Here is a 26,289-nt window from a genome sequence, read left to right on the forward strand (position 1 = left end):
CCTACACTTGTATTTGATTTTCTGTTTGCCTTTGTGGTTTCTGTCTTGTTTGTCCCTCGTGATCTTGCCCCAGGCTGTGAGAACTGTGTGTGGTATCGTCTGACCACTCTACTAGTGCAGAACCTGTATGGGCTGAACTTGTCCTTGTATTTGATTTTCTGTTTGCCTTTGTGGTTTGTGTCTTGTTTGTCCCTCATGATCTTGCCCCAGGCTGTGAGATCTGTGTGAGGTATTGTCTGACCACTCTACTAGTGCAGAACCTGTATGGGCTGAACTTGTTCTTGTATTTGATTTTCTGTGTGCTTTGTGGTTTGTGTCTTGTTTGTCCCTCATTTACTTACCTCAGGTTCATGTGACTTTGTGTCTTTAGATTCAACTTTCCTGGTATGCTGTGCCTTTCTCTTGTGGTTTTCTTGGCTCGCTTTTGTTCCTGTCATCCTGGGTGTGTTTTGTGGCTCTCCTTAGCTGTTCACACCTGAGTCCCCTTTGTTAATCCTGCCTTGCCTTGAATTCATCCTGATCATGTCATAAGATGGCTGTATGTATGGAACGTTGTCTAAACCTTACAATAATGTTTTTTTAACTCCGTTATGTACAGAGTAGAGAAGGGTTGTAATTTGTATTTTTTTTTGTAAAATTACTTTCTCCTTTAAGGGCTTTTGCCTACTCAAGTGGGTCCCTATAGGGGTGTTCCCACTAGCATCCGTGATCCCAAAACGCTTGCTTGCGATTGTTCGAAAGCGACTTTAGTGGGTCCCAGCCCTAACACTTGAGAAATTTCCCTCATTTCATCTCTTCAGAATACACAGATAGGTCACGGTGACCCAGAACCACTAGGAAAGTGTAAGGTTGCCATACATATGTTTTGGCCCGATAGACCTTCAGATTGCAAATTTATATCTAATCAGAAGAGAATTGGTGTTGAAATATGGTCGCCCAATTGTTCTTTCAATTAAAGAGACACTGAAGCGGAAAAAAAAATATGATATAATGAATTGGTTGTGTACTATGAATAATTACTAGAAGATTTTCAGCAAAGAAAATATTCTCATACTTTTATTTTCAGGTATATAGTGTTTTTTCTTACATTGCATCATTCTATAATATGTGCACATTACACAACACTCAGCATTCAAAATGATTTTTTCAGAGCAGTCTGTGAAGTAATGACCTCTCCTCTGGCAGAGAAAAAGTAAATAGTCCAGGAACAGTTGAGATAATAAAAGTCAGATCACAGCCCTCTCCAGGACTAACTTAGTCGGAGAGCTTAATGGCTTGTTTGCATAGAGATAACAACTGGATTTTCTCAACTCTTCCTGTACTGGAAACAATTACACTGATGTATCTGATCTTAATGTTTTATTTCTTAGCTGTGCTACACATACAAATCATAATATCATAATTTTTTTTTCGCTTCAGTGTCTCTTTAAGTTCCGCCTGAAATTGGTTGAATGAATAGATCGGGATTGTCACAAATATCTTGGTTGCTAAGGCTTGATCAGGTGGGCAGTGAAATAAAGGGATTGTGTTAAAACAAATGTTTTAGTTGCTTCACATTTTTATGCAATATTTTTGTTCACCCCACTGAATTAAAGCTGAGAGTCTGCACTACAACTGCATAGAAGTGGTTTCACTTAAAATTAATTGCGGTAATGTACAGAACGAACATTAGAAAAAAAGTTGCCTCTGTGCAAATATTCATGGACATAACTGTGCAATGTGTGACCATTTCTTATATAGTAAATACTTGGCCAAGTCCATTGGAGTTAAATATAAAGAGAATCTATTGTATACAGTGGCTTGCAAAAGTATTCGGCCCCCTTGAAGTTTTCCACATTTTGACACATTACTGCCACAAACCTGAATCAATTTTATTGGAATTCCACGTGAAAGACCAATATACAAAGTGGTGTACACGTGAGAAGTGGAACGAAAATCATACACGATTCCAAACATTTTTTACAAATAAATAACTGCAAAGTGGTGTGTGCGTAATTATTCAGTCCCCTTTGGTCTGAGGGCAGTCAGTTGCCCATAGACATTGCCTGATGAGTGCTAATGACTAAATAGAGTGCACCTGTGTGTAATCTAATGTCAGAACAAATACAGCTGCTCTGTGACGGCCTCAGAGGTTGTCTAAGAGAATATTGGAAGCAACAAACCATGGAGCCAAAGAATACACCAGACAGGTCAGGGATAAAGTTATTGAGAAATTTAAAGCAGGCTTAGGCTACAAAAAGCTTTCCAAAGCCTTGAACAGCCCACGGAGCACTGTTCAAGCGATCATTCAGAAATGGAAAGACTATGGCACAACTGTAAACCTACCAAGACAAGGCCGTCCACCTAAACACACAGGCCGAACAAGGAGAGTGCTGATCAGAAATGCAGTCAAGAGGCCCATGGTGGCTCTGGATTTGCTGCAGAGATCTACAGCTCAGATGGGGGAATCTGTCCATAGGACAACTATTAGTGGTGCACTGCACAAAGTTGGCCTTTATGGAAGAGTGGCAAGAAGAAAGCCATTGTTAACAGAAAAGCATAAGAAGTCCCATTTGCAGTTTGCCACAAGCCATGTGGGGGACACAGCAAACATGTGGAAGAAGGTGCTCTGGTCAGATGAGACCAAAATGGAACTTTTTGGCCAAAATGCAAAAGGCTATGTGTGGCGGAAAACTAACACTGCACATCACTCTGAACACACCATCCCCACTGTCAAATATGGTAGTGGCAGCATCATGCTCTGGGGGTGCATATCTTCAGCAGGGACAGGGAAGCTGGTCAGAGTTGGTGGGAAGATGGATGGAGCCAAATACAGGGCAATCTTGGAAGAAAACCTCTTGGAGTCTGCAAAAGACTTGAGACTGGGGCGGAGGTTCACCTTCCAGCAGGACAATGACCCTAAACATAAAGCCAGGGAAACAATAGAATGGTTTAAAACAAAACATATCCATGTGTTAGTATGGCCCAGTCAAAGTCCAGATCTAAATTCTATCGAGAATCTGTGGCAAGATGTGAAAATTGCTGTTCACAAACGCTGTCCATCTAATCTGACTGAGCTGGAGCTGTTTTGCAAAGAAGAATGAGCAAGGATTTCAGTCTCTAGATGTTCAAAGCTGGTAGAGACATACCCTAAAACAGTGTTTCTCAACATTTTATTGGTATGTACCCCTTTTACAACCCTGTACTCTCCAAGTACCCCCTAGCATAGTAAACATTATCACAAGTACCCCTAGACAAATATATATTTAATCGTAGTACATGATAATTGGTTCTAAAATTTTTTTTCAAGCATTTACTATTGCTTTATATTAGCTAAAATACTAATTTGGTGTTGTTTAAATAAGATTTATCATTTTCTAAAACTCTAAATTTGTTCTTCTTGGTTAAGTGTATCAAGGCTGAGTACCCCCCCCGGAACCATCAGAAGTACCCCCTGAGGTAAGCGTACCACACATTGAGAACCTATGCCCTAAAAAACTGGCAGCTGTAACTGCAGCAAACGGTGGTTCTACAAAGTATTGACTCAGGGAGCTGAATAATTATCACCCCATCGATCGAATCTGATCAGAGAGGGATTGTATGGTCACCTTTACTGCAAACAGATTGTGAATCGATTTCAGCCTGAAACCGTTCACAACCTGTGGAGCTGCTGCTGCCGCCCCCCCCCCCCCCCCCCCCTGCATACATTACCTGTTCCGGCCGGCGCGAGTCTCCTGGTCCCCGCTGTCTTGTTCTCTGCTCCGGGTTCAAAACAGTTCCTGCAGCTACTGAACTTCCTGTCCAGGGGAAGTTTAAACAGTAGAGGGCGCTCTACTGTTTAAACTTCCTGCCGGGACAGGAAGTTCTGTGTAGCTGCAGCCGGTCCGGAACCCAGCGCCGAAAGAAGACAGCGGGGACCAGGGGACTCGCGCCGGCCGGAACAGGTAATGTATACCCGCTGTATTGCGTCGGTCGTCGGGCATTCGAACGCCGCTATCGACGCACACCAGACCCGCCGGCGATCGAGAAAAATCTTCCGCATGGACGGATCGACGGGAACGTTCGATTTCGGACGGAAATCGATCGTTCTGTCAGCGGTGTGTGCGGCGATTTCACAGCCGATTCGATCACTGTGATCGAATCGGCCGTATATCGGCGGGAAAATCGTTAGGTGTATGGGCCCCTTAAAGAGTGTGAGTCGAGGAGTCAGAGCAATTTTGGGTACCTGGAGTTGGAGGTTTCATAAACTGAGGAATCTTAGTCGATTTTTGTTGTATTTTTGCAGTGTTGTTGTTCCATATTGTAATTTCTGTGTTTCTATGCATTATCTTGTCTCCAAATTATGTACTCTTTGTGGTACCTGTGTCACCATAGCGGTTTATGTGTGTGCGTCATTCAACCTCCTCTGTTTTTATGGCGAACAACCCAGTAGTAAAAGCGGTCACCTTGAGCTGTTTTCCATATGTTTTTATGTGCCGTTACACCAATAAAAACGTTATATGGCCTTTTTCTTTATTGCTGCAGGCTAACACTGGTGTACTAGGCTTTCCTGCACTATAGCTTAGCAGTAACAATCATTTATAAATCCAGGAATGTGTTTTGACACAGTTGTTAGGTTATTACATTCTCCTTCATTTGCACTGAAGCTGGGAAGGTTTAATGGTGGCCAGAGCTTTCCTAAGCATGAAACCTGTTGGCGGTGAAATACGGTGTATATACGCCTCGTGGTACGCGTCTGCGGATGCCACAACCCCACTCTGCTCTTCTGCAGCTCTTCCAGTGAAGATTACAGCTGCCATCTTTTTCTTTTTATTATTACTGATTTTTTAATGCGTCAGCAGCCTCCAAGATATGCTCTACATTTAAGGACCAGAGACCGCTGGTACAGAAACGGCAGATTCCCGACGAATCGCCGCACATACCCTCCGCAAGTCTGGAACCTGCCGTCTCTATGACAGCAGAGTTCGTGTAAGCCGGCCAGGAGCCACTTTCATTGGCTTTTGGCCCTGTCTTTCAATGTAAGCCAATGGGAGTTGCTTACATTGAAAGACAGGTCCAGGAGCCAATGAAATCGGCTCCTGACCCGCTCACAGGGCTCTGTCGTCATGGAGACTTCAGAGCCAAGTGAGCTGCGACGGGAGATGGCAGGGATTCAGTGGCGAAAACGGCGGATGCACGCAGCGGCAGTTAATTGAAATCTACGCCCTGGCAGCCAGGTAACCATCAAAACAGAGCGTAGATTTCATTTATCAAGGTCCGGAAGTAGTTAAAGGGAAGGTCCGTGCATGTTATAAAAAACAAACTGCACTTACCTGGGGCTTCTTCCAGCTCCTGGCAGTCGATCGGTGCCCTCACCGCAGCTCCTCTCCCTCCCGGCGTCCAGTGGTGAAGAAACCGCCCTCGCCAGGTCGGCTTCTGTACGCTCCACGGCGGTGGGTCATGTGGTGCAGGGACGTAATTGGGTCTCTACTGTGCAGACGCAGAACTACGGCACCTGCGCATTAGAGACCCGATGACGTCACTTACACCACTTGACCCGCGCCGTGGAGGGCACATAAAGCCGACCTAGCGAGGTCGGCTTCTTCACCGCTGGAGAAGACCAGCTTTTCTTTAATCCTTCTTGCCTTCCACACTGCACATCTGCGGACAATAGTTCTATGACGCTATTTCTGGCTAACTGACGATAATGTTGGCCTCTGCCCATCAGCAGAGCATTTGCCTGCCTCAGCCACCCTTTATTTGCTTTATATTGTCAGTATTGGGAAGAAAACTGACATCCCCGGCCACAGCTGACGTTAGATGCATGTGGAAATTAGTAGCTGGAAGCAGAAACCCAACACTGAGCTGCAACACATGTTTATCCCACAGATGGCCTTCTGCTGAGCTGATGAGAATTCACAAGCATTGTGGAAACCGCGTGGTAAACAGCATTTGTGATAATTGCTAAGGGGCAGATCGGATTCTTTCCAGCATCTGTATTTTCCTCCCTTGTTAGAGGAAGTGTAGCTGTTTGTATTTATAGTAATAGATGGAAGTTGTTTTTGTTTTTTTTCTTTTCATGTTAGTTACTAGATAAATATGATGTCCAACTTCTAAATACAGTATGAGAAGTTTTGAATCCGGATGATACCATTTATTGGCTAACCCAAAGGGGTTCTGTGGGGGTGCTTGAGGATGAAAACCGCCACTTACCTGGGGCTTCTATCAGACCCGTGTAGCAGTAATGTCCCCCGCTGTCCTCCTCCGATCTGCCGTTCCTTGCCGCTGGCACCGGGCATTATTCGTCTGTCATAGCCAAACATGCGCGCTGCTGTTCGCGTCATCTGAATCTTACTGCGCAGGCGCAGTACGAAGTATTCTTGTACTGCGCCTGCGCAGTAAGCTTCTGATGACGGGGGAGCAAGTACGGCCGTGCAGCCGCAGTTGGATGGCGTGCCGCGCTAGACCGGGGCCGGCGGGGAACGACAGATCGGAGGAGGACGGCGTGGGACATTACTGCTACACGGGGCTGATAGAAGCTTTAGGTAAGTGGCGGTTTTTATCCTCAAGCACCCCCACAGAACCCCTTTAAAAGTAAAAGAGTACGTTTTCGGCTAATAAGCCTTCTTCAGACTGTCTTTTTTTGGGGTGGGAGGCCTGTATGCATAGTGCGCCACGGAGCATGCTTCAGAAGGTGCAGCTACTTGTCCTTGCTCTGGCTTTCTACCACTAGTGTCCTGTGCAGCTTTTGAACTCTCCACTCACTGCGGTCACTTGATAGTGAACCTGGAGCTCTAGGGACCCGTTCACAAGCGGCACACGACACTAGAGGAAGCAAGCCGAAGTAAGGATTTTACCTATCCTGGACAAACGTAGTTGGAATCTACTTCCTGCTGGTGGCTGTGCAGCTCTGACAGGGCGTAGATTCCAACTATTTACAGCCGCGCACTCATGCTGTCCTCACCGTTTGTGTCGCTGTTTCATCGCTGCACCTGCTCGATCTGCTGTATCGGTGAAAGAAGAGCTTTATTCAATTTCATTGGCTCCTGACCCCATGATTACTGTGAGCCAATCACAGTAATCGTAGGCCAGAAAAAGGAGCGGATGACTATGGGCCTCTGAGCGCCGCACAGAATGTAGCAGGCAGCTCCGCTCGACATAGCACTCAGACGATCCCATCTAGCGAAATGTTTTGTGTAATGTGCAATGTGGAATGTAACGTAACAAGATGACTGCTGCATAATCTCTGAAACTACTTTGTGTATTCTATGTTTCTGCTGTTACCGTACCATCACCGACCCTGTATGTGCCAAAAATAATTCCGGGTACAACCCCCGTTGTACTTGGCGAAATAAAGTATTCTGATTCTGATTCTGATTAAAGAGACTCTGTAAAAAAAAAAAAATGTCACCTGGGGGATACTTACCTCGGGCGGGGGAAGCCTCAGGGTCCTAATGAGGCTTCCCTCATCCCTGTAGCTGCAGGAATTCCAGCACTGGCTCCCTCAAATCCTCCGGCAATCCTCCCCCACAAGGCATGATATATTTATCTTGCCGGGATCCAGCGCAGGTGCAATAGCGGCTCATCCTTGGGGCTAGGCAGAAATAGCCAAGCCCGATCTTATCCGCTCTACTGCACAGATGCAAAAGAAATCACACCTGCACAGTAGAGCGGATTAATCTGGTTACGCTATTTCCGCCTCACCCGAGGGAAGAGCGGCTAGTGTGCCTGGCTGGATAGCGGGAGGTAAATATTTACATCGCTGCACTTCAAGGCCCCAGGCAGGCTAACGGAGGAGGACAGGCGAAGCCTCGTTAGGATCCAGAGGCTTCCTCCACCCGAGGTAAGTACCCCCCAGGGGACATTTTTCTTAATACAGGCTTTCTTTAAGGGGCCAGAGCCGTCCGGTCCTGAAAGGGCTAAGGAGCCCTACTGGCTACCTGACTCCTAGGCTTTGTCCAGCCCTGCACTCCAGAATAATGTTATGTTTTTATCAACAACAAAAAATAATTGATAACCATAGTAGTTTCTCTGTGGACTTGTGTGTCCAGCTTGTGGACATTACCTAATAGTCATTTAGGTAGGCAGGTGCGCTTTTCTACTATTAAAGGACCGCTATCGTGAAATAGTGTAAAGATTTGAAGTACATGTAAACACATACAAATAAGAAGTACGTTTCTTCCAGTTGATTCTGATTTATGCAAATTATGCACTCCATTTGCTCATGAAATCAAATATTTTGATATGTTGATAAAATTTGGTTTGGTGACTACAAATTAAAGGGTACCTGAGACAGATGAAAAGAAAAGTTTTATACATACATGGGGCTTCCTCCAGCCCCCTTCAGGCTAATCAGTCCCTCGCTGTCCTTCTCCGCCACCTGGATCTTCTGCTATGAGTTCCCAATAATTCAGCCAGTCAGCGCAGTCCGGCAGTGTGCTGCTTCCACAGCCAGGAGTATTCTGCACCTGCACAATAGTGCTGCGCAGGTGTAGTACGCTCCCGGCAGCGGAGTGTGTGCATGCGCACTACACCCGACTGGCTCAAATTCCTGGACTCATACCGGTAGCAGAAGATCCAGGTGGCGGAGGAGGACTGCGAGGGACTGATTTCCTGAGGGGGCTGGAGGAAGCCCCAGGTATGTATAAAACTTTTATTTCATCTGTCACAGGTTTACTTTGTTACACAGTAGTACTATACTCTACATATGCACTCTCCACAGAGCTGCAGGGAATCCACTGAGAATGGTGTGCACATTGAACACAGAGGTGTTGTATATCACCCATAAACCTGGTTCAGGTTGTACATGAAGAATGTGTAATAGAGGAAGAATCGCCTCATTCTCCTGCAGAGTACCGGCACATCATTCTTACATGTACCACAGTCACATTGCCTAGGGCCTGATCCATGTTCAGATTGTGCATGAAGAATGTGTAATAGAGGAAGAATCTCCTCATTCCCCTGCAGAGTACCTGCACATCACTCTTACATGTACCCACAGTTACATTGCCTAGGGCGTGATAGATGTTCTTTGTTCCGGTCTGTACCTTTTACAAGTACTCTTACCAAGGACTAATTTTAGTCTATGACTAAAGGGAATAAATATGGCAGTCTCCATATCCTTCTCACTTCAGTTGGCTTTTAAAATTCCTAAGCGTTGGCAGTTAAGAGATACATTTCATGTTATACTTTCAATCAACAAGATTGTAATATGCAAATTAGAGGAGTCGGAGTCGAGGAGTCTGAGTCGGTGGAATCCTAAACTGAGGAGTCGGAGTCGTAGGATTTTTGTACCGACTCCACAACCCTGCATGTACCCACAGTTACATTGCCTAGGGCCTGATCCATGTTCAGATTGTACATGAAGAATGTGAACGAGGCCTAAGGTTATGACTAAAAGCAATAGAGGCAGACGATCAGCTGGATAGCCAGGTAACTTGTATTGTTTAAAAGGGAGTAAATATGACAGCCTCCATATCCCTCTCACTTCAGTTGTCTTTTAAAATTTCTAAGCGTTCGCAGTTAAGAGATGCATTTCATGTTACATACTTTCAACAAGATTGTAATATGCAAATTAGAGGAGTTGAGGAGTCTGAGTCGGAGTTGGTGGAAACCTAACCTGAGGAGTAGGAGTTGGTGGACTTTTGTACCGACTCCACAGCCCTGCTTTATATTTCATTAAGACACTCCCTGAAAAGGATTTATACAAAAATGCTGGCCAGCCGCCCTACTCGCTTCACACCGTTTGGCAGTTCAACAACTTCCATTCACCCTGATAATCCCCTGTGAAAAGATGGGTTTCTCAGAAACCAGTTGGAAATGTCAGATTTCAACTACCTACTATAAGTGACAGCAACATCGAAGAAAAGTAATTTATGGCTCATTTTACTCTGGAAGAAATGTACTACTTCTTATTTGAATGTGTTTACATGTATCTTATATTTTACGATTTTCGTGATAGTGGTCCTTTCAAGAAAACCGGAACTGAAAATGAAAAGTCAAAATAACCATACACAAGTCACACTTACCTCCAGTGTAGTCTACTCCTCAATATCTTTCTCCTCTCCCGCGTCCTGTTTGTCCACTGTTACATAGTTATTTGGGTTGAAAAAAGACATATGTCCATCAAGTTCAACCAGAGAACAAAGTACAACACCAGCCTGCTCCCTCACATATTCCTGTTGATCCAGAGGAAGGCGAAAAACCCTTACAAGGCATGGTCCAATTAGCCCCAAAAGGGAAAAAATTCCTTCCCGACTCCTATGATCAATGGAATTCTCCATCCTCCATTTTAAAAATGGCCATTACCCCAAAACCGCTTTCTGATCAGCACACTGTTGAACTGTAATATCGCCCACTTGAGCCATAGGGAAACATGGACATTACCTGGCACATCAGTTGTCCTCTCAGCCCTATCACTGACGGCAACTGATATATAACTGACAGCAACTGATATCTTTCAGTTCTGACAAAATGTCAGAGCTGGAAGGGATCATTGTCAGAAGAAAATGGTGTGAGCCTTTGAAAGGAACTGATGGCAAGGTAACTATATAATGTTCATTTGAAGTTACCTCATGTATTTATTGTAAATAATTTTACTCAGTTCAGGTTCCCTTTAAAGAGGAACTTCAGTGAAAATAATGTAATAAAAAAAGTGCTTCATTTTTACAATAATTATGTATAAATGATTTAGTCAGTGTTTGCTCATTGTAAAATCTTTCCTCTCCCTGATTTACATTCTGACATTTATCACATGGTGACATCTTTACTGCTGGCAGGTGATGTAGCTGCTGCATGCTTTTTTTGGCAGTTGGAAACAGCTGTAAACAGCTATTTCCCACAATGCAGCAAGATTCACAGACAAGAAACTGCCAAGAGTACGTACTCTAGACTTTCTTGTGGGAGGAGTTTCACCACTATCAGTCATACAGCGCCCCCTGATGGTCTGTTTGTGAAAAGGAATAGATGTCTCATGTAAAAGGGGGTATCAGCTACTGATTGGGATAAAGTTCAATTCTTGGTCGGAGTTCCTCTTTAAGTCTCTGGTTTTCCCCAGTTTATGCCCAGTGGTAGAGATTTAGTTGCTGCTGGCTCTGCCATGTGTGCATGCAGGCTGACATTCCTGAACACGCTCTGTAGTACTGGCTTTCTGTTACAGCAGTTATGTGGTCTGTGTGGAGCAGCTGTAGAAAGTACACATGTGGTCTGGTCAGCTTTAGGAGTATATACTGTACATTCCAAGGGAGGTGAAAAGGGGGCTGGAAAAGAGAACACTTCAGGTTAGGTTGAGGCCTTGTTCACACTTTACACGTTGCCGTCCTGATTTCAGCATGCAGGAGGCCGACACACACGACATCAGACTGCACTGTCTGATGTTCACACTGCATGCGTTCCGGATTAAGTGCGGTCCGGGAACACGCTGCACGCATTTTTTAACAAAACGCGCGGCTGACCAATTTACTTTCAGCAACGCATACAAACGCAGATGGCTTGCATTCGGTCGCGTTGCGTTCTGAACACACGGCTATCCGTGTTTCATGATGTGAACGTGGCCTTACACTTGTACGGAAAACGTCTGTATTCCCACATGCAGTTTTTCAGACATTATCTGCTTTTGTCTTTTAATCCGTCTGCATTTTCCACATTAGCGCTAGGATTTTAATGAGAAAATGCACATACTCTGCAATATTATGCAGCACGTTCTAGTTTTGTTTGTTTTTTCCTGCATTCATAAATCGCATTTAGATGTGAAGAAGCTCAATGACTTACATTGGTTGTAAGTTCTAATGCGATCTCACATGTGGGAAAATGGAAAAATGAGTGTGAAGCCAAATCTTTTATTTCTGTTGGAGTGCAAATGACTGAAAGTGGAGCAATTCCTTCAAGACCTGATGGCAGACCAGGTGTGTCGGACGTCATGTGACATGCGTTCCCACGCTGGATTCTCTGCCAAGTTCACCTCTTAACGGATGTACTAGGCTTTTGTGATCATGCTGTTGAACTTTACTTTAGGATTTAACCACTCCTTAATTTTTATTTGGAAAGTAATGCTTCATTTTTTCGCCCATGTGAGCTTCTAGACCTTTCTATGCACCAGTGCAGAGTACCCGGTCACATGGTGAGAGCGAGTGGGCCAAAAGCCATAGGGAGGGAGTTGGCAAGGGAAGGAAGTGCACCGTGACTAAGAGAGGTAGGGACACGAAAGGTAGGTGACCAGAGTTCCGCTGCGGGCTTGGAGCATTTGTGAGGGGTGGTAGGCCAGAGTGAAAAGGTGAGATTTGAGGGCCTTCTTGCAGATGTTGAAGGAGGGGGCTGCCCTAATGGGTGGAGGTAGGGAGTTCCATAGTGTTGGAGCAGCTCTTGAGAAGTCCTGGAGGCGTGCATGGGACTGGGTGATGCGGGGGGGGGGGGGGGGGGGCGGTTAGGCGAAGTTCATTGGAGGAGCGGAGTGAGCGGCTAGGTGTGTAATAGGGATGCTCATTCGGAATTTCTCATCATAAAACCGAAATCACATTTCCGTGGAAATACCGCATTATTGCAGTGCAGTGCATATCAGAACTCTGAAGTAATGGACCAATCACAGAATGCAGAGTCAACTCTGAAGTGTTTGGCCACTCTGATAATGCAAAAATGACCAAAAAAACACCTCTGAAAATAGAAATCAGAATCCACAGAATCGGTGGTCGGCATTGGCAAAAATTGGAGTTTCCACGGAATCGGAAATATGTGTTTCTGATCCTCCCTAGTGTGTGATTTCCAGGTGTGCACTGAGCTGCCGTCCCTGGAATAGATCAGCTGCTCATTCTGTGATGGATCACATGCTATCCTATCTGACAGTAGACGTTTCTGCGGGGACAAATAGAGAGTAGTATATAGCCTGATACATTAGTACCCAATTTTGACTTGATTTCATTTAGTATTAAGGTGCCCACTGACGGTACTATTTCCTGAACAATTGTACATCTGTTCGTTCCGATTGATCGGAAACAATTGTTCAGGCCCACCAATGGAGAGGTAAATGATAGGCAATCTGATCAGACCAAAAGAGTCAAATTGGAAATTTTGGATCAATGGAATGAATCGATATAATGGTACCTGATCAATCGTTAGAATTTGTACCATTATTGGGCACCTTTAAAGGAAATCTCAGGCAAAATAATAAACAGATCAACTTACCTGAGGCTTCCTCCAGCCCCTGGAAGCTTATGTGTCCCCCGCCGCAGCTCCACTCTCAGCAGGTTGCTTGGGGTCCCCTCCACAACAGCTGTGGCTACTGCTCTGTGCGAGCACGTGGCTACGCTCCTATCGACGGCTGCATTCTGCGCATGCACAGGAATACTGCACCTGCGCAGAACGCTCCTGGTGACGGGTGCGTGACCGCGCGCTCACACAGTAGCTGCTGACTTCTCCAGGTCGGCTACTGCTGGGGAGGGGACCCCGGGCTACCTGCTGAGCTGCGGCAGGAGACACATAAGCTTCCAGGGGCTGGAGGAAGCCCCAGGTAAGTTGATCTGTTTATTATTTTGCCTGTTATTTCCTTTAAGAGTTTATCCAAATAATAAAAGTATTCTCAGTCTGATGGTCCTGATACTAAACAGATGTGGCAAGTTTAATCAAGATTAAGGCTGGTTTCACAGTGGGACGTTAAAGTCCCACGTTACAGCAGCCAGTAACGCAGCCCAACTCACAGCACTGTAAAATCAATGTGCTGTTTCACAGTGCCCACGTTGTGTTACATAGTAACGCAGCACGTTTAAACAAAGTGCTGCATGCTGTACGTTATGCTGGGCTAAGCTGCGTTAGACTATTTGCACATGCTCAGTAATGTTGGAGGAGGAGGTCTCCCCACCTCCTCCGCGGCCAGCCACATGGCTAATTAATATTCACTGCACTGTGGTGACTCCTGGTGGGACTGTAGTGTTGTCCGGTTCATGAACGAATCGTTCATTTGATCCGGATCTTTTTTGTGAGTCGAATCATCCGGATCATCACAATGAAAGATTCGGTTCACAGTGGATGTCTGTCTGGAAGAAACAGGAACATACAGAATGTACAGTACAGGGAAAGTCCTGTCCTGCTAGTCATTTCACCCAGTCTGCTTCCCTAGTAAAATGATTGAAATGATTCGGTTCAAAGATCCGGATCTTTTCAATGATCCGATTCAAATGATCCGAATCCTTAAAAAGATCCGGACTTCCTATCACTAACCTGGAGCGGCTGCTTTGAGAGCTGCATAACGCAGCTCAATCTGACGTCCAACTTCAACACCACCATGCGTTGCGTTAGGGGCACGTTATGCGACCATAACGTCCCCTAAAACGCAACGTCTTGGTGTGTAAGTAGCCTAAAGGGTGTAGGGCCACCATTAGTTATTAGGCCGGGCATGACATTTTAGACTAGGCTCACTTACAATATCTGTTTCATCTTTGTTCCAGCATTTTTGCAATAGCATACATTTTATAAAGAAGTAAAGTATTCCCACCAGAGAGTTAAGAGGCGCTCGATACTGGACTCTTGAAAAATAGCTGGCACTGATTTTTGGCCTGTGGAAGTCAATCCTTAAAGAAAGCCGTCACATTTAAAATAGATGGACTAGTCCAAATCCTGTCGCCTCTGTCACATTTCTACTACCTACTGTAAGTGACAGCAACATAGGAGAAAAGTCCATTTATGGCCATTTTATTATGGAAGAAAAATACTTCTTATTTTTATATGTTTACACGTATTTTAAATTTTACAATTTTTCGCAATAGTGATCCTTAAGTACTCACAAAACGCGCTGCCGTAGTGTAAATAAAATTTCCAGATCACACGCTACTCTTTGTGTCATTTTTGAGATAAGCTACCCCTCCCCACACATAATATTTTATTGTTTTTATTATGTATTTTATCCTTTTTGGGCACCTTTTTTCCCCCCATTATCTTTTACCTCTATTGGATGGTAGCCCTGCCAGCACACGTGGGTGCCACATACGCATATACTGTATGTAAGAAAGGCGCCAGGAAATATAGGGCACAGGGTAAAGCCAAAGAAACTGCTCACCCCGCTCCTGAAAAAGTCCCGGCGGCATTAATTACTATTCCCCCTCCAGGGCGCGAAAAAAAACGTATGATATAATAAATTGTATGTGTAGTACGGATAATGAATAGAATGTCAGTAGCAAAGAAAAGTCTCCTATTATTTTCAGTTACATAGCTTTTTTTTAAATGTATTTATTTTTTTATAACATTGCTTCATTCTCTAATATATGCACACTACACTCAGCATTTTAAATTATTTCACAGAACAGAGCTAATGATCTTTTGAACTTTTATTTTCACTTTTTTACCACTTGATGACCCAGCCTTTACCCCCCCCCCCCTTAAGGACCAGCGCTGATTTCGCTGATCTGTGCTGGGAGGGCTCTACAGCCCCCAGCACAGATCAAACACCAGGCAGAGCGACCAGATCGCCCCCCTTTTTTCCCCACTAGGGGGATGATGTGCTGGGGGGGGGGGGGTCTGATCGCTCCTGCCTGCGTGTGGCTGGCGGGGGGCACCTCAAAGCCCACTCCACCGCAGGATTCCCCCTCTCCCTCCCTGCCCCGGAGATCGGAGGCTGCACAGGAACGGATCTTTCCTGTGCAGCCTCTAACAGGCTCCTGCCTGTCATGTGACAGCGATCCCCGGCCGCTGATTGGCCGGGGATCGCTGATCTACTACAACGCTGCTACTGTAGCAGCAATGTAAAAATGTAAACAAAGCGGATTATTTCTGCTTGTGTTTACATTTAGCCTGCGAGCCGCGATTGGCGGCCCGCAGGCTATTCACGGAGCCCCCCGCCGTGAATTAACAGGAAGCAGCCGCTCGGGCGAGCGGCTGTTTCCTGATTAATTAGCCTGCAGCTAACCAGTGGCAGCTGGTCCTGCAGCTGCCACTTTGCCGACACCCATTATAAGTGCGCGGTCGGCAAGTGGTTAAAATTTACTTTCACTTCAGATTCCCTTCAATTCACCTTCCAGCTGGCAGCCGAATTATGCTCCGTTTTTTGTAATTTGGCCGCCGTTGACGGTGCCTAAATTACTGACAGAGGGCCACATTACGGCCTATGGCTGCGACCAAACTTCCAGCGTCGTTTTTACCTGATTCTGCCACGTACAGGGTTCCCATCCTTCCCCAGTGTGACCACCCACAGAGAGCCCAGCAAAACGATTGTCCCAATCGCTCAAACCACCAACCTTTTCACCACCAGGAAGTCAACCAGCCAACACCCAGATCCCAGAACAAGGTGTCATATCCAATGTGGAAGATACAAAGGCTGCGTCTCCACCTGGATTTATGCAATTATAGATTGGTTTCTTTGTAACACAGCCACTGCCACCCTTTTTTGTGAGTACCATTCTGGAATCTCTTACATTCCCTCACAATTTAACCAATTGCACCATCTCTGCTCCCGTTGCCTCTGTGTTCGTTTCAAGGGTACAGTTCAGAGCTGGATCATCCACAATATAATTCTAGGCAGTTGCCTAGGGCCTGGAGAGAATTTAGGGGCCTGGTGGATGCTAGCCTTACCAAATCCTACTAAAAAAAAGTCAGGTGATCGTCAGCGGTTGGCGAAAGCTATTTTGCCTCAGCCCTCATTTCATCTTATTCCTTTTCTGGTACAGTTCCGCTGCATCACACTAGGCATAGGGAACTATTTCCTTGTTAACAATGACAGCTAATCCTCTACGGTTTGAAAACACAATGCTGTGAATCAGTGTGCCAATATCGTATCCTTGGCATATGGGCTGACCTCTAACATACAGCACAAGCTGGAACTTGCCACAACTTATTCCTGGTGACTCTGCTGCTTGCAGCTGAGAGTGAAATCGCCTACGTTGCTGTTGATACTCATGCTTTCTACTTTGCTGTATGTGTAGGAGCCTCCCAGGTGAACTTGGGTGAACTGTGGAACTTGCAGAGCTCGGTCACACTACTAGAGATATGCCATGGTCGTGTATTAGGCATGGCAGGGAAAACAAAGGAAACAGAGAACGGTATAACGCACTGTGTCAAAAGGTGGAATGCCTTCGTCTCGACAAGCGGTCAAAGGGCAATGCAACTAATCGCATAAGATTACATATAAAGTCATAAGCCACCCCTGTATTATTCACATGCAGGCACGCTGGAGCTCAGACATGAGCACGTGCATCATGGGAAAATTCCTCCACAGCATAAAGGCAATTGTGTATTTTGCCACAAAGGTCACCATTCTCACAGTCCACCAATGTCACAGCACTGGGTACCCAGACTCATGCCAGTAGGAAAGGTGACAGCAAGGTCAAAAATGGGGGCTTGGACAAAACCAGACTCTGCACAAGACGAGAGTAATAGCCAGAGGTGGAGGTGGGCCCGTGCAGAGCAAGCAGCTGCACAGGGGCCCAGTGTCCTCTGCAGCCCATGCAGCTGCATTACAGTCAGGGCCAGATTATTCCCTTGGTTCTCTGATGTGGGAGCACCCACTCTATCTGTCTCTTCCTCCTTGTGTCGCTTCCCTTCATACAGTTGTTATTTTCCCCCACGTTGCTGTCCCTCATTACTATGTATAGTACATAGATACACGAGATGTTCTGTTGTCTCCATTGCTGATGTAAAATGAAAAAAAAGATTTTACTGACCGACTTTTCTGGACATCGTATGGACACATCTGTCACCTTTGCTCTCCAATGTACAAACTGCATCATACATCTGATCTGCTATGGATGTCCAAGTTATTATTGCAGCATGGTGTAGACATGCCCATCCGATGTCACCCATCGGGGATCAGGACATGATTCCCTTAGGTGTCATCGCTGGGCCGGGCTACACACACGCGTGAGCTGTGAACTGTGTAGCAGATGACGTGCAGTGTTGCTATGGGGGTAGAGGGGAGCGGGGTTTGCAACGAGCAGCATATGCATGACGTCATGCTGCAAGGAGGGGGGGGTCCTGAACAATGGACGCTGGAGTTGGGTAGATCCGTTTGGTGAATCGCTCGCGGGTTGAGGGTCATCTAATGCTGTACGCATACCTGATTGTCGGCTGAGGCGGTCGTTATCGGCGTCTCAGTGGACTTGTGTCAGGTGTGTGTTTGAAATTTCAGGTTGTGGCGCTGCTTGAACAGTTCAGTACTGCAGTCAGGAGTTATCATTTTAGCCAAGAACATTCAAAAGCGTATGTGCTTGGGTTTACCACAGGTGTGTACATAGCTATAGATGGCTATACACGCACTGTGGATAATGTCAGATAAGGTCGAGATAATATAATCAGCCACTGATAAGGTTGTTTCCCTTCCTACATCCTGGAAATGCTGCCAGATGGTTTACGTTGCAGCACAGTACAATACTCTACTACTGGAGGCTGCGTTTCCCCTTGAACTGAGAACCGACATTTTTCTGTCCATTCTCCGCTCACTGTAAAACTGCCAGTGAACGTATATTATTTCCTACACTAGGTCAGTGATCTGCAAACTTGGCTCTCCAGCTGTTAAGGAACTACAAGTCCCACAATGCATTGCGGGACTCTGACAGCCACAGTCATGATTCATAAAGGTAAAGGCATTGTGGGACTTGTAGTTCCTGAACAGATGGAGAGCCAAGTTTGCAGATCACTGCAGTAGGTGACCTAAGCCCGTATAAAATGGGCTCTAGGTCTGTCACCGCCGCGTGTCATCGCGCATGCACCCGCCCCGCACGCACACGCCCGCCCCGTCCTCCCCTGCAAGCCACGCATCACTCCCCCTCAGTGTCTCTGCGTCCCTGCACAGGCTGCACAGAAGGAGAGAGAGGAGAGGAGACGGCACTGCAGTCAACTGTTTATTCCATAGGGTGACAAGGTAACAAGCATTAAAAACACATTTGTGTAAACATGCAACATACCAATCTGTGCGGCAGTGTGGGTGCTGGGCACTGTAAGCCTACAGCCCAGCACCCACCTTCACCCACACTGCCGCCCAGATTGGTATGTTGCATGTTTACACAAATGCGTTTTTAATGCTTGTTACCTTGTCACACTATGGAATAAACAGTTGAATGCAGTGTCAGTCTCCTCGCCTCTCTCTCCTCCTGTGCAGCATATCGCTATAGCTTTTGATCAGAGCACACAGTCACAGCCATATAGTGTATGAAGCATTGTGGGTGCTGCCATCTCCCTGCTCAAGAAACCTCTCATCTGTTGCAGTGCCAACCTAACAACCTCTCCATCTAAAAAAAAGTCCCTGCACATGCGCAGAGAGAACACACACACACGCAGGGACTTGGGATGCAGAGACGCTTGTGGGATCAGATCTGTGGGATCCGTTGCAGTAAGCGGTCCACACTTCTGTGCAGTTAATGATAATCCAGGAAGACGATAACTCATCCTCCCCAGGCTCCAGACGGACCATAGGAGTGGACACTATTATGTCCCTCCCGCTGGGCGCTAAAGATGGCCCGAACATCACATTTTCAGTTTGCGAATACCGAACGCAAATTTCTGCAAATATTCGCGAATCTGCTATTTGCAGCGGGCTCCATAGACTTAAATGGCAGGCGAAGGGCCGCCGATTTTTACAGTAGCATTAGAGTGGAAGATCCTGTGCAAAATACATTCAGGTAGTCCCAGACTTAGGAACCCCCGACTTACGAACGACCCGCCAACACAAACGGCATGGGTTCTCTGTTGCCATGGCAACAAATCAATTTTTTTTCTTCCAAAATTGGACTTGTAGCTTTTGAGAAAATCGATTTAAAAAAATCAAAGAAAAACTGGCTTTTAAACTTGTATAAGCAGGTAGAGAGGGCAGAGGTGGACACGAGAGGCACAGAGGAGGTACAGGCATAGCCGGCCTTTGACCTGAGCGACCGGAGCAGTCGCTCAGGGCGCCGGCTTCCAAGGGGGCGCCTATAGCTGGCTACCTATACTGAGGGCACACACACCTGATTTCCTATACTGGGGGCACCTATAGCTGGCTACCTTTACTGAGGGCACCAACACTTGCCTACCTATATTGGAGGCACCTTCGGCTGGCTACCTATGGGGTGATGGAAACCTTCATCTGACTTCCTATACTGAGGGCACCTATGCTTGGCAACCTATATTGAGGGCACTAACACATGAGATCCTATACTGGGGGCACCTATACCTGGCTACCTACCTATACGGAGTCTGAGGGCATTTTTTTTGGGTGGGCGCACTGCGGCTATAACGCATGGTGCAAATTGTTGGTGCTGTTTTATTATTCTAAATGGAGGGGGGGGGGGGGGTGACTGTCCCATTAATATTCCTGAAAGGTTCTAGCCTTCATTTTTCAGTATATTCCGGATAATGCACTCTTTCCATCCATTCATGGTTATTAATGGTATTTTTTCTATTATACATATATGATGTATCATGGAGATCTAAGCATTTGGTGTGATGTGTCACGACGTCAAAAAGGTTGGAAACCACTGTACTAGGTGATATCTCTGGAGAAAAGGTCCGTCCCTCGGCTCCTCCCACGATGCGGTCCACGCGTGTCACGTGAGTACAAACACTTCAACCTGGAAGGAGTAAGTGTTTGTAATCACACGACCGCCGCTTGGACCGCATCCTGGGAGGCGCCAAGGGACGGACCGAAGAAGACGTCAGATAGGTAAACTTGACCCCCCCCCGCACAGGTAACTGGGTGAAATCCGGATAGCAACTATCCGGATTCACCCGAATTCGATTTTGAGCCCATCCCTGCCTGTAACCCTGTCCCTTCCCTTCCCTCCCCCGTTGTCTCCTCCCGCCCCCCCCACCAACTATTGAAGTAAATTAGAATCCCAGTCATAGCAATTTAAGTTTAACCACTTGATGACCCACCCTTTACCCCCCCTTAAGGACCAGCGTGGTTTTTAGTGATCTGTGCTGGGTGGGCTCTACAGCCCCCAGCACAGATCAGGGTGCAGGCAGAGAGATCAGATTGCCCCCCTTTTTTCCCCCCTATGGGGATGATGTGCAGGGGGGGTCTGATCTCTGCTGCCTGCGTGTGGCTGGCGGGGGGGGCACCTCAAAGCCCCCCTCCGCGGCGAAATTCCCCCCTCCCTCTCCTACCTGTTCCCCCCCCCCCCCCCCCCGGTGATCCAGGCTGCACAGGACGCTATCCGTCCTGTGCAGCCAGTGACAGGACGTCCCCTGTCACATTGCGGCGATCCCCGGCCGCTGATTGGCCGGGGATCGCCGATCTGCCTTACGGCGCTGCTGCGCAGCAGTGCCGTACAAATGTAAACAAAGCGGATTATTTCCGCTTGTGTTTACATTTAGCCTGCGAGCCGCCATCGGCGGCCCGCAGGCTATTCACAGAGCCCCCCGCCGTGATTTGACAGGAAGCAGCCGCTCGCACGAGCGGCTGCTTTCTGATTAATCAGCCTGCAGCTGGCGACGCAGTACTGCGTCGCTGGTCCTGCAGCTACCACTTTGCCGACGCACGGTATAAGCGTGCGGTCGGCAAGTGGTTAATTTTCATAATCTATTCCCGGTCCTTGATGTATTTCAGCCCAAGGTATCCAGATATTTTCAAATTTAAGGGGACAGTTTCCTTGGCTGTAGGTGAGTTTAAATAAGGGCAAGGATGCATTAACTGTGTTAATCCACGCAAACCTAACGGTAGAGTAAATTTACATATATCAAAAGAAAGAACAATGAATTTCATGACGGAGTTTCCAGGGGGTCCGCATGCAGTGTGTACGGACCCCCTGGAAACCCTGTGGAAGTGGCAACACTGTGGCCAGGGATCGCAATACAGCCGCAATATGGCTGTATAAGGATCCCTGGCAACTTTACCTATTTTTTGAAACTTTGTTCAGAGTGTGGGAAATTAAAAAAAAAACTCATGGGGTCCCCCCTACCAAGCCTCTTTATATCCCTTTGTCCCCCATGCAGGCTGGGATAGCCAGAATACGGAGCCTCGGCCAAGTGGGGCTTCGCACCCTGAGCTTTACCAGCCTGCATGGTACTTGCTATAAGAGTGGGGCTCCAGGGGAGAGGGGCAGCCAAGCCTCCCACTCCCCCCCAGGGTCCTTGTCCAATCCATGGACAAGGGGCTCTTCCCCACCTCCGGTGCCCCAGGAGAAGGTGGGAACCAACTATACCCTGGTGGGGCTTCATGGTGGCATCTGGGAGTCCCCTCTAAGAAGGGGACCCCCAGATGCCCACCCCCTTCCCTGAAGAAACTGATTTTCTGCCTCCTAATTCTTTTAGCCATAGACCCTGAATCAGAATCAACTTTATTTGCGAAATGTACAACCGGAGTCGCGCTTGGAATTGATTTTGGTACACACAGGCATTGGCATAGTACAGTTTAACCGACATATGATACAACAAAATAAAGATTCAGTGGTGCAGGTAATGCAAGTACAATTTTACAAACGGTCAACCAGTAGAAGAGAGGGTGGTACATCCGCCAGCTGCATAAATTAGCATACAAAATTTACATAATCCTGCATCAACTCAAAATTATTTGCATCTCATTGACCATCCCTACCACGGACCCTGTTGCAAGACAAGAATGCTGTTCACCATTCCACTGGGTCACCCAAAAAAACCTGCTGCCTGCGTATTAGTGACAGTAATTTAATTTTACGTATACATTTAAAAAAATTTCAACCCCGCCTAGTTGCCAGCGGCTTTGCCGTCCCATGACCCGCCAGTGTTGGCCTCCATGCTCGATACAGGGGGACGTTATTGTATTATTGTGCTCTGCTGTCTGTGGCAGGCATCTGATGCAGCAGGAAGGGATGTGACTGGCGATTCTATGTGTACTGTCGTGACAGCGCCGGTGGTAACCATGTGCTTGAGTGGAGACCATCATTGTGATCAGCTTCTCTTGTGTACGTCACCCTTCCCTTTACATTGTTCTGTTAATTATAGATTACAGAAAAGCTTTCTGCATAAAGGTGACTGTGATTTTTTGTGTTTACAATCTCACCCGTTGTCTACCCTCTGTTCACAGGTCTGCTGCATGACGACAGGTGGCTCCTCCTTCCTGTCTGTCCCGCGCCCTCCACTCCTCTGGTGATGCCCATCGGAGGGCTGGAAAATGAGGCCCAACTGTAGATGCTGCTGCAAGATCTGCTTCAGGTTGGTGTTTGTCTCATTCGCTATTAGTGGCTTGCTCATCAAGAACTACATCTTCCAGCTTAACCTTCCTAGCGGTATGGACAGAAATGTCCGTCCATAAAAACATGCTGTGAACAGTATAAATGTGCATACACAACAATACTCTCCTGCACTGTATACTAGACCCTTGCTTGACACATTTTGGCAAGTTACAGGAATTTTTTTTTTTTTCTAAATACATTTTATCACTTTTTGCACAGAGATCCTGGAAAAATTGAACGCCAGGGTGGTTTTTAATACACCAGTACAGTGAACACTTTAACTTAATCAATGTGTACATTTTCTGGTCTAACCCATATTTAGGTTCAAACAATACGCTGCACACTTTCTTTACATCCTTCTCTCCCCCCTTTCAATACATTAACCTCCCTAGCGGTATGATTACTTATAAAAGCTTGAGAAGGTGCTCCTCTTCAAGCATCAGCATGGCGAGCACATCCACACCTGCGCAATATTCACGTGGGTGCGGCTCGTTAATGAAGAGGTGAGCGGTTGCAGTGCGCAAGAGAATCCAAGGGAACTGGAGGATGGCATTGTAAGTATCCACAATGCCCATGTTGGGTTACATTGTAAAGCTGCACGTTCTGGGAAAGTGCAGCATGCTGTGCGTTATACTGGGCTTTAGCTGCGTTAGACTGCTTGCACATGCTCAGTGACTAGCCACATGGCTAATTAATATTCACTGCAATGTGGTGACATAACCTGGACTCATAGTGTTGTCCGGATCATGAACGAATCGTTCATTTGATCCGGATCTTTTGATAATTTGATCGAATCATCCGGATCATCGCAATGAACGAATCGGTTCACAGTGGATGTCTGTCTGGAAGAAACAGGAACATACAGAATGTACAGTGCAGGGAAAGCTGTGTCCTCCTAGTCATTTCACCCAGTCTGCTTCCCTAGTAAAATGATTCAAATGATACGGTTCAAAGATCCGGATCTTTTCAATGATCTGATTCGAATCATCCAAATCCTTGAAAAGATCCGGACTTCCCATCACTATCCTGGAGCGGCTGTTCTATCAGTATAGATAGAACGAAAACAGCCACCAAGAGCTACATAACGCGGCTCAATCTGACGTCCAACTTCAGCACCACCATGCGTTGCGTTAGGGGCACGTTATGCGACCATAACGTCCCCTAAAATGCAACATCCAAGTGTGAAAGAGGCCTTAAGTCTATATTTTCCAAGGTTTCTATTCTTTTGCTGAACTCAGCTGTGTAAGTTTTGATACCCAACGCATTGGACTCACTTGTTGAAGTGGGTTATCATTATAGTATCGGGTTTTGCTTGTTTTACACCTTCAAAAAGAAATATTGACATTTTTAAGGTTTCACAGACTTTAAAGAACTAGTGCAGATGAGAAGTGTTTTCCTTTAATTGAAGACTTGGCTTTTACTTTCCTTTTACTCCCACTCCGGCCTGTGTGACAATCGCTGATTTCACAGTTCAGCCTGCATGACTCAGTGTAAAAATGTGAAGAGTAAATACATTTAATTATGTATTAATAGTGGTGTCAGAGCAGAGATGTTCAGTGAGAGGCTAATTTAGCTGAGGATAAAAAACATGAAACCTAGCCAGAAACTACTGATTTTGATTGGCTAATTTTAACCTCTTGAGGACTGCAGGGCTAAACCCCCCTAGTGACCAGGCAATTTTTAGTTTAAAAGGCCACTGCAGCTTTAAGGCCAAGCTGCAGGGCCGCACAAAATAGCACACGAGTGATTCCCCCCCCCCTTTTCTCCCCACCAACAGAGCTCTCTGTTGGTGGGGTCTGATCGCTCCCCCCATGTTTATTTTTGTTTTAATAAATATTATTGTTGCCTTTTTTAAAAAAAAAAACCCTCTTCCTTTAAACCCCTTCCCTCCCTCGCTCCCTCCCTCCCCACAGCCGGCCAATTACGGCGATCGGCTGTCATAGGCTTCTGCCTATGAGAGCCGATCGCTCTCTTGTCCCCCAGGGGGACAGCCGTGTCACACGGCTGTCCCCAGTGCAGCGCTGCTGCTGATCGCAGCGCTGCACAAAGTAAATAGACGGCGATCACGCCGTCTACCGGCAATAGCCGCTCGGAGACTGAAGGCGGGGCGGAGCTCCGCCCCCCAAGCAGGAGATGCGCGCGCAGCCTGCGCGCGATCTCCTGCAAAACAGAGCCCCAGGACTTTACGCCAATTGGCGTTAGGCGGTCCTGGGGCTGCCGCCGCGGCCACGCCTGCTGGCGTGACGCGGTCGGCAAGAGGTTAAAGTGAACCCGAGGTGAGAGCTTTATGGAGGCTGCCATATTAATTTACTTTTAGGCTGCTTACACACCAAGACGTTACAGGAGCACGTTAGTGCGCCTGTAACGCTCCCCCAACGCACAGCAATGTAACACAAGTGGGCTGTTCACACAGCCCACGTTGCGTTACATGTAACGCTGCATGTTCTGTGCAAAGTGCAGCATGCTACGGCGTTGGAGCGGCCATAGCCGCGTTAGACTGTTTGCACATGCGCAGTGAGGGGCGGAGAGGAGGCGGGGAGAGCCAGCTACAGTAGCCGCGCACATGGCTACTTAATATTCACTGCACTGGCGGGCGCTGATTGGCCGGCGGGACCACGTGATGCGGAGTGTCTCGCTCCGCATCACGTGGTCCCGCTGGCCAATCAGCGCCACTCTGGGAGACATTATAGGACTCGAGCCGCCTAACGCGGCTCACTCTACCGTCGGCTCTTGCAGCACCATACGTTGTGTTAGGTGCACGTTATGCGACCTTAACGTGCCACCTAATGCAACGTCTTGGTGTGCAAGAAGCCTTAAGCAATACCTCTTGCCTGGCTGTCCTGCTGACCCTCTACCTCTACTTTTAGCCATAGACCCTGAATAAGCATGCAGCAGATCAGATGTTTCTGACATTATTGTCATATCTGACAAGATACCCCAGACACTACTGCAGCCAAATAGATCAGCCAGGCTGCCAGTCAACTGGTATTGTTTAAAAGGAAACAAATATGGCAGCCTCCATATCCCTCTCACCTCAGGTTCACTTAAAGTTAATTGCTATTTGCATAAAACGTGGAAAATTATCACCTTAGATGTGGAAAACGATTGATCCACTGATCAGAATCTGATCAGACAGGGATCTATTACTAACACATATCAATTTCCAATAGATTTCAGCATGTAGTTCATTGCTATGAACTGCCACTTCTCCTCCGCCACAGATTAGTTGAGT

At 46.7% G+C, this 26,289-nt stretch overlaps 1 protein-coding gene across 2 annotated transcripts in view; it reads left to right on the forward strand.

Annotated features, from left to right (window-relative positions):
* The window catches only part of ST3GAL5 (ST3 beta-galactoside alpha-2,3-sialyltransferase 5), a 161,042-nt gene that overhangs the window by 67,367 nt on the left and 67,386 nt on the right, over window positions 1-26,289 (forward strand). For both annotated transcript variants that reach the window (XM_068275476.1, XM_068275485.1), the window contains one exon: window positions 22,910-23,037. In XM_068275476.1, the coding sequence (XP_068131577.1) occupies window positions 22,997-23,037 (41 nt within the window). In that variant the 5' untranslated portion in view covers window positions 22,910-22,996. The remainder of the gene's footprint in view (window positions 1-22,909; window positions 23,038-26,289) is intronic.

This window comes from Hyperolius riggenbachi, chromosome 1, assembly GCF_040937935.1.
Source record: "Hyperolius riggenbachi isolate aHypRig1 chromosome 1, aHypRig1.pri, whole genome shotgun sequence".
Classification (NCBI taxonomy): domain Eukaryota; kingdom Metazoa; phylum Chordata; class Amphibia; order Anura; family Hyperoliidae; genus Hyperolius; species Hyperolius riggenbachi.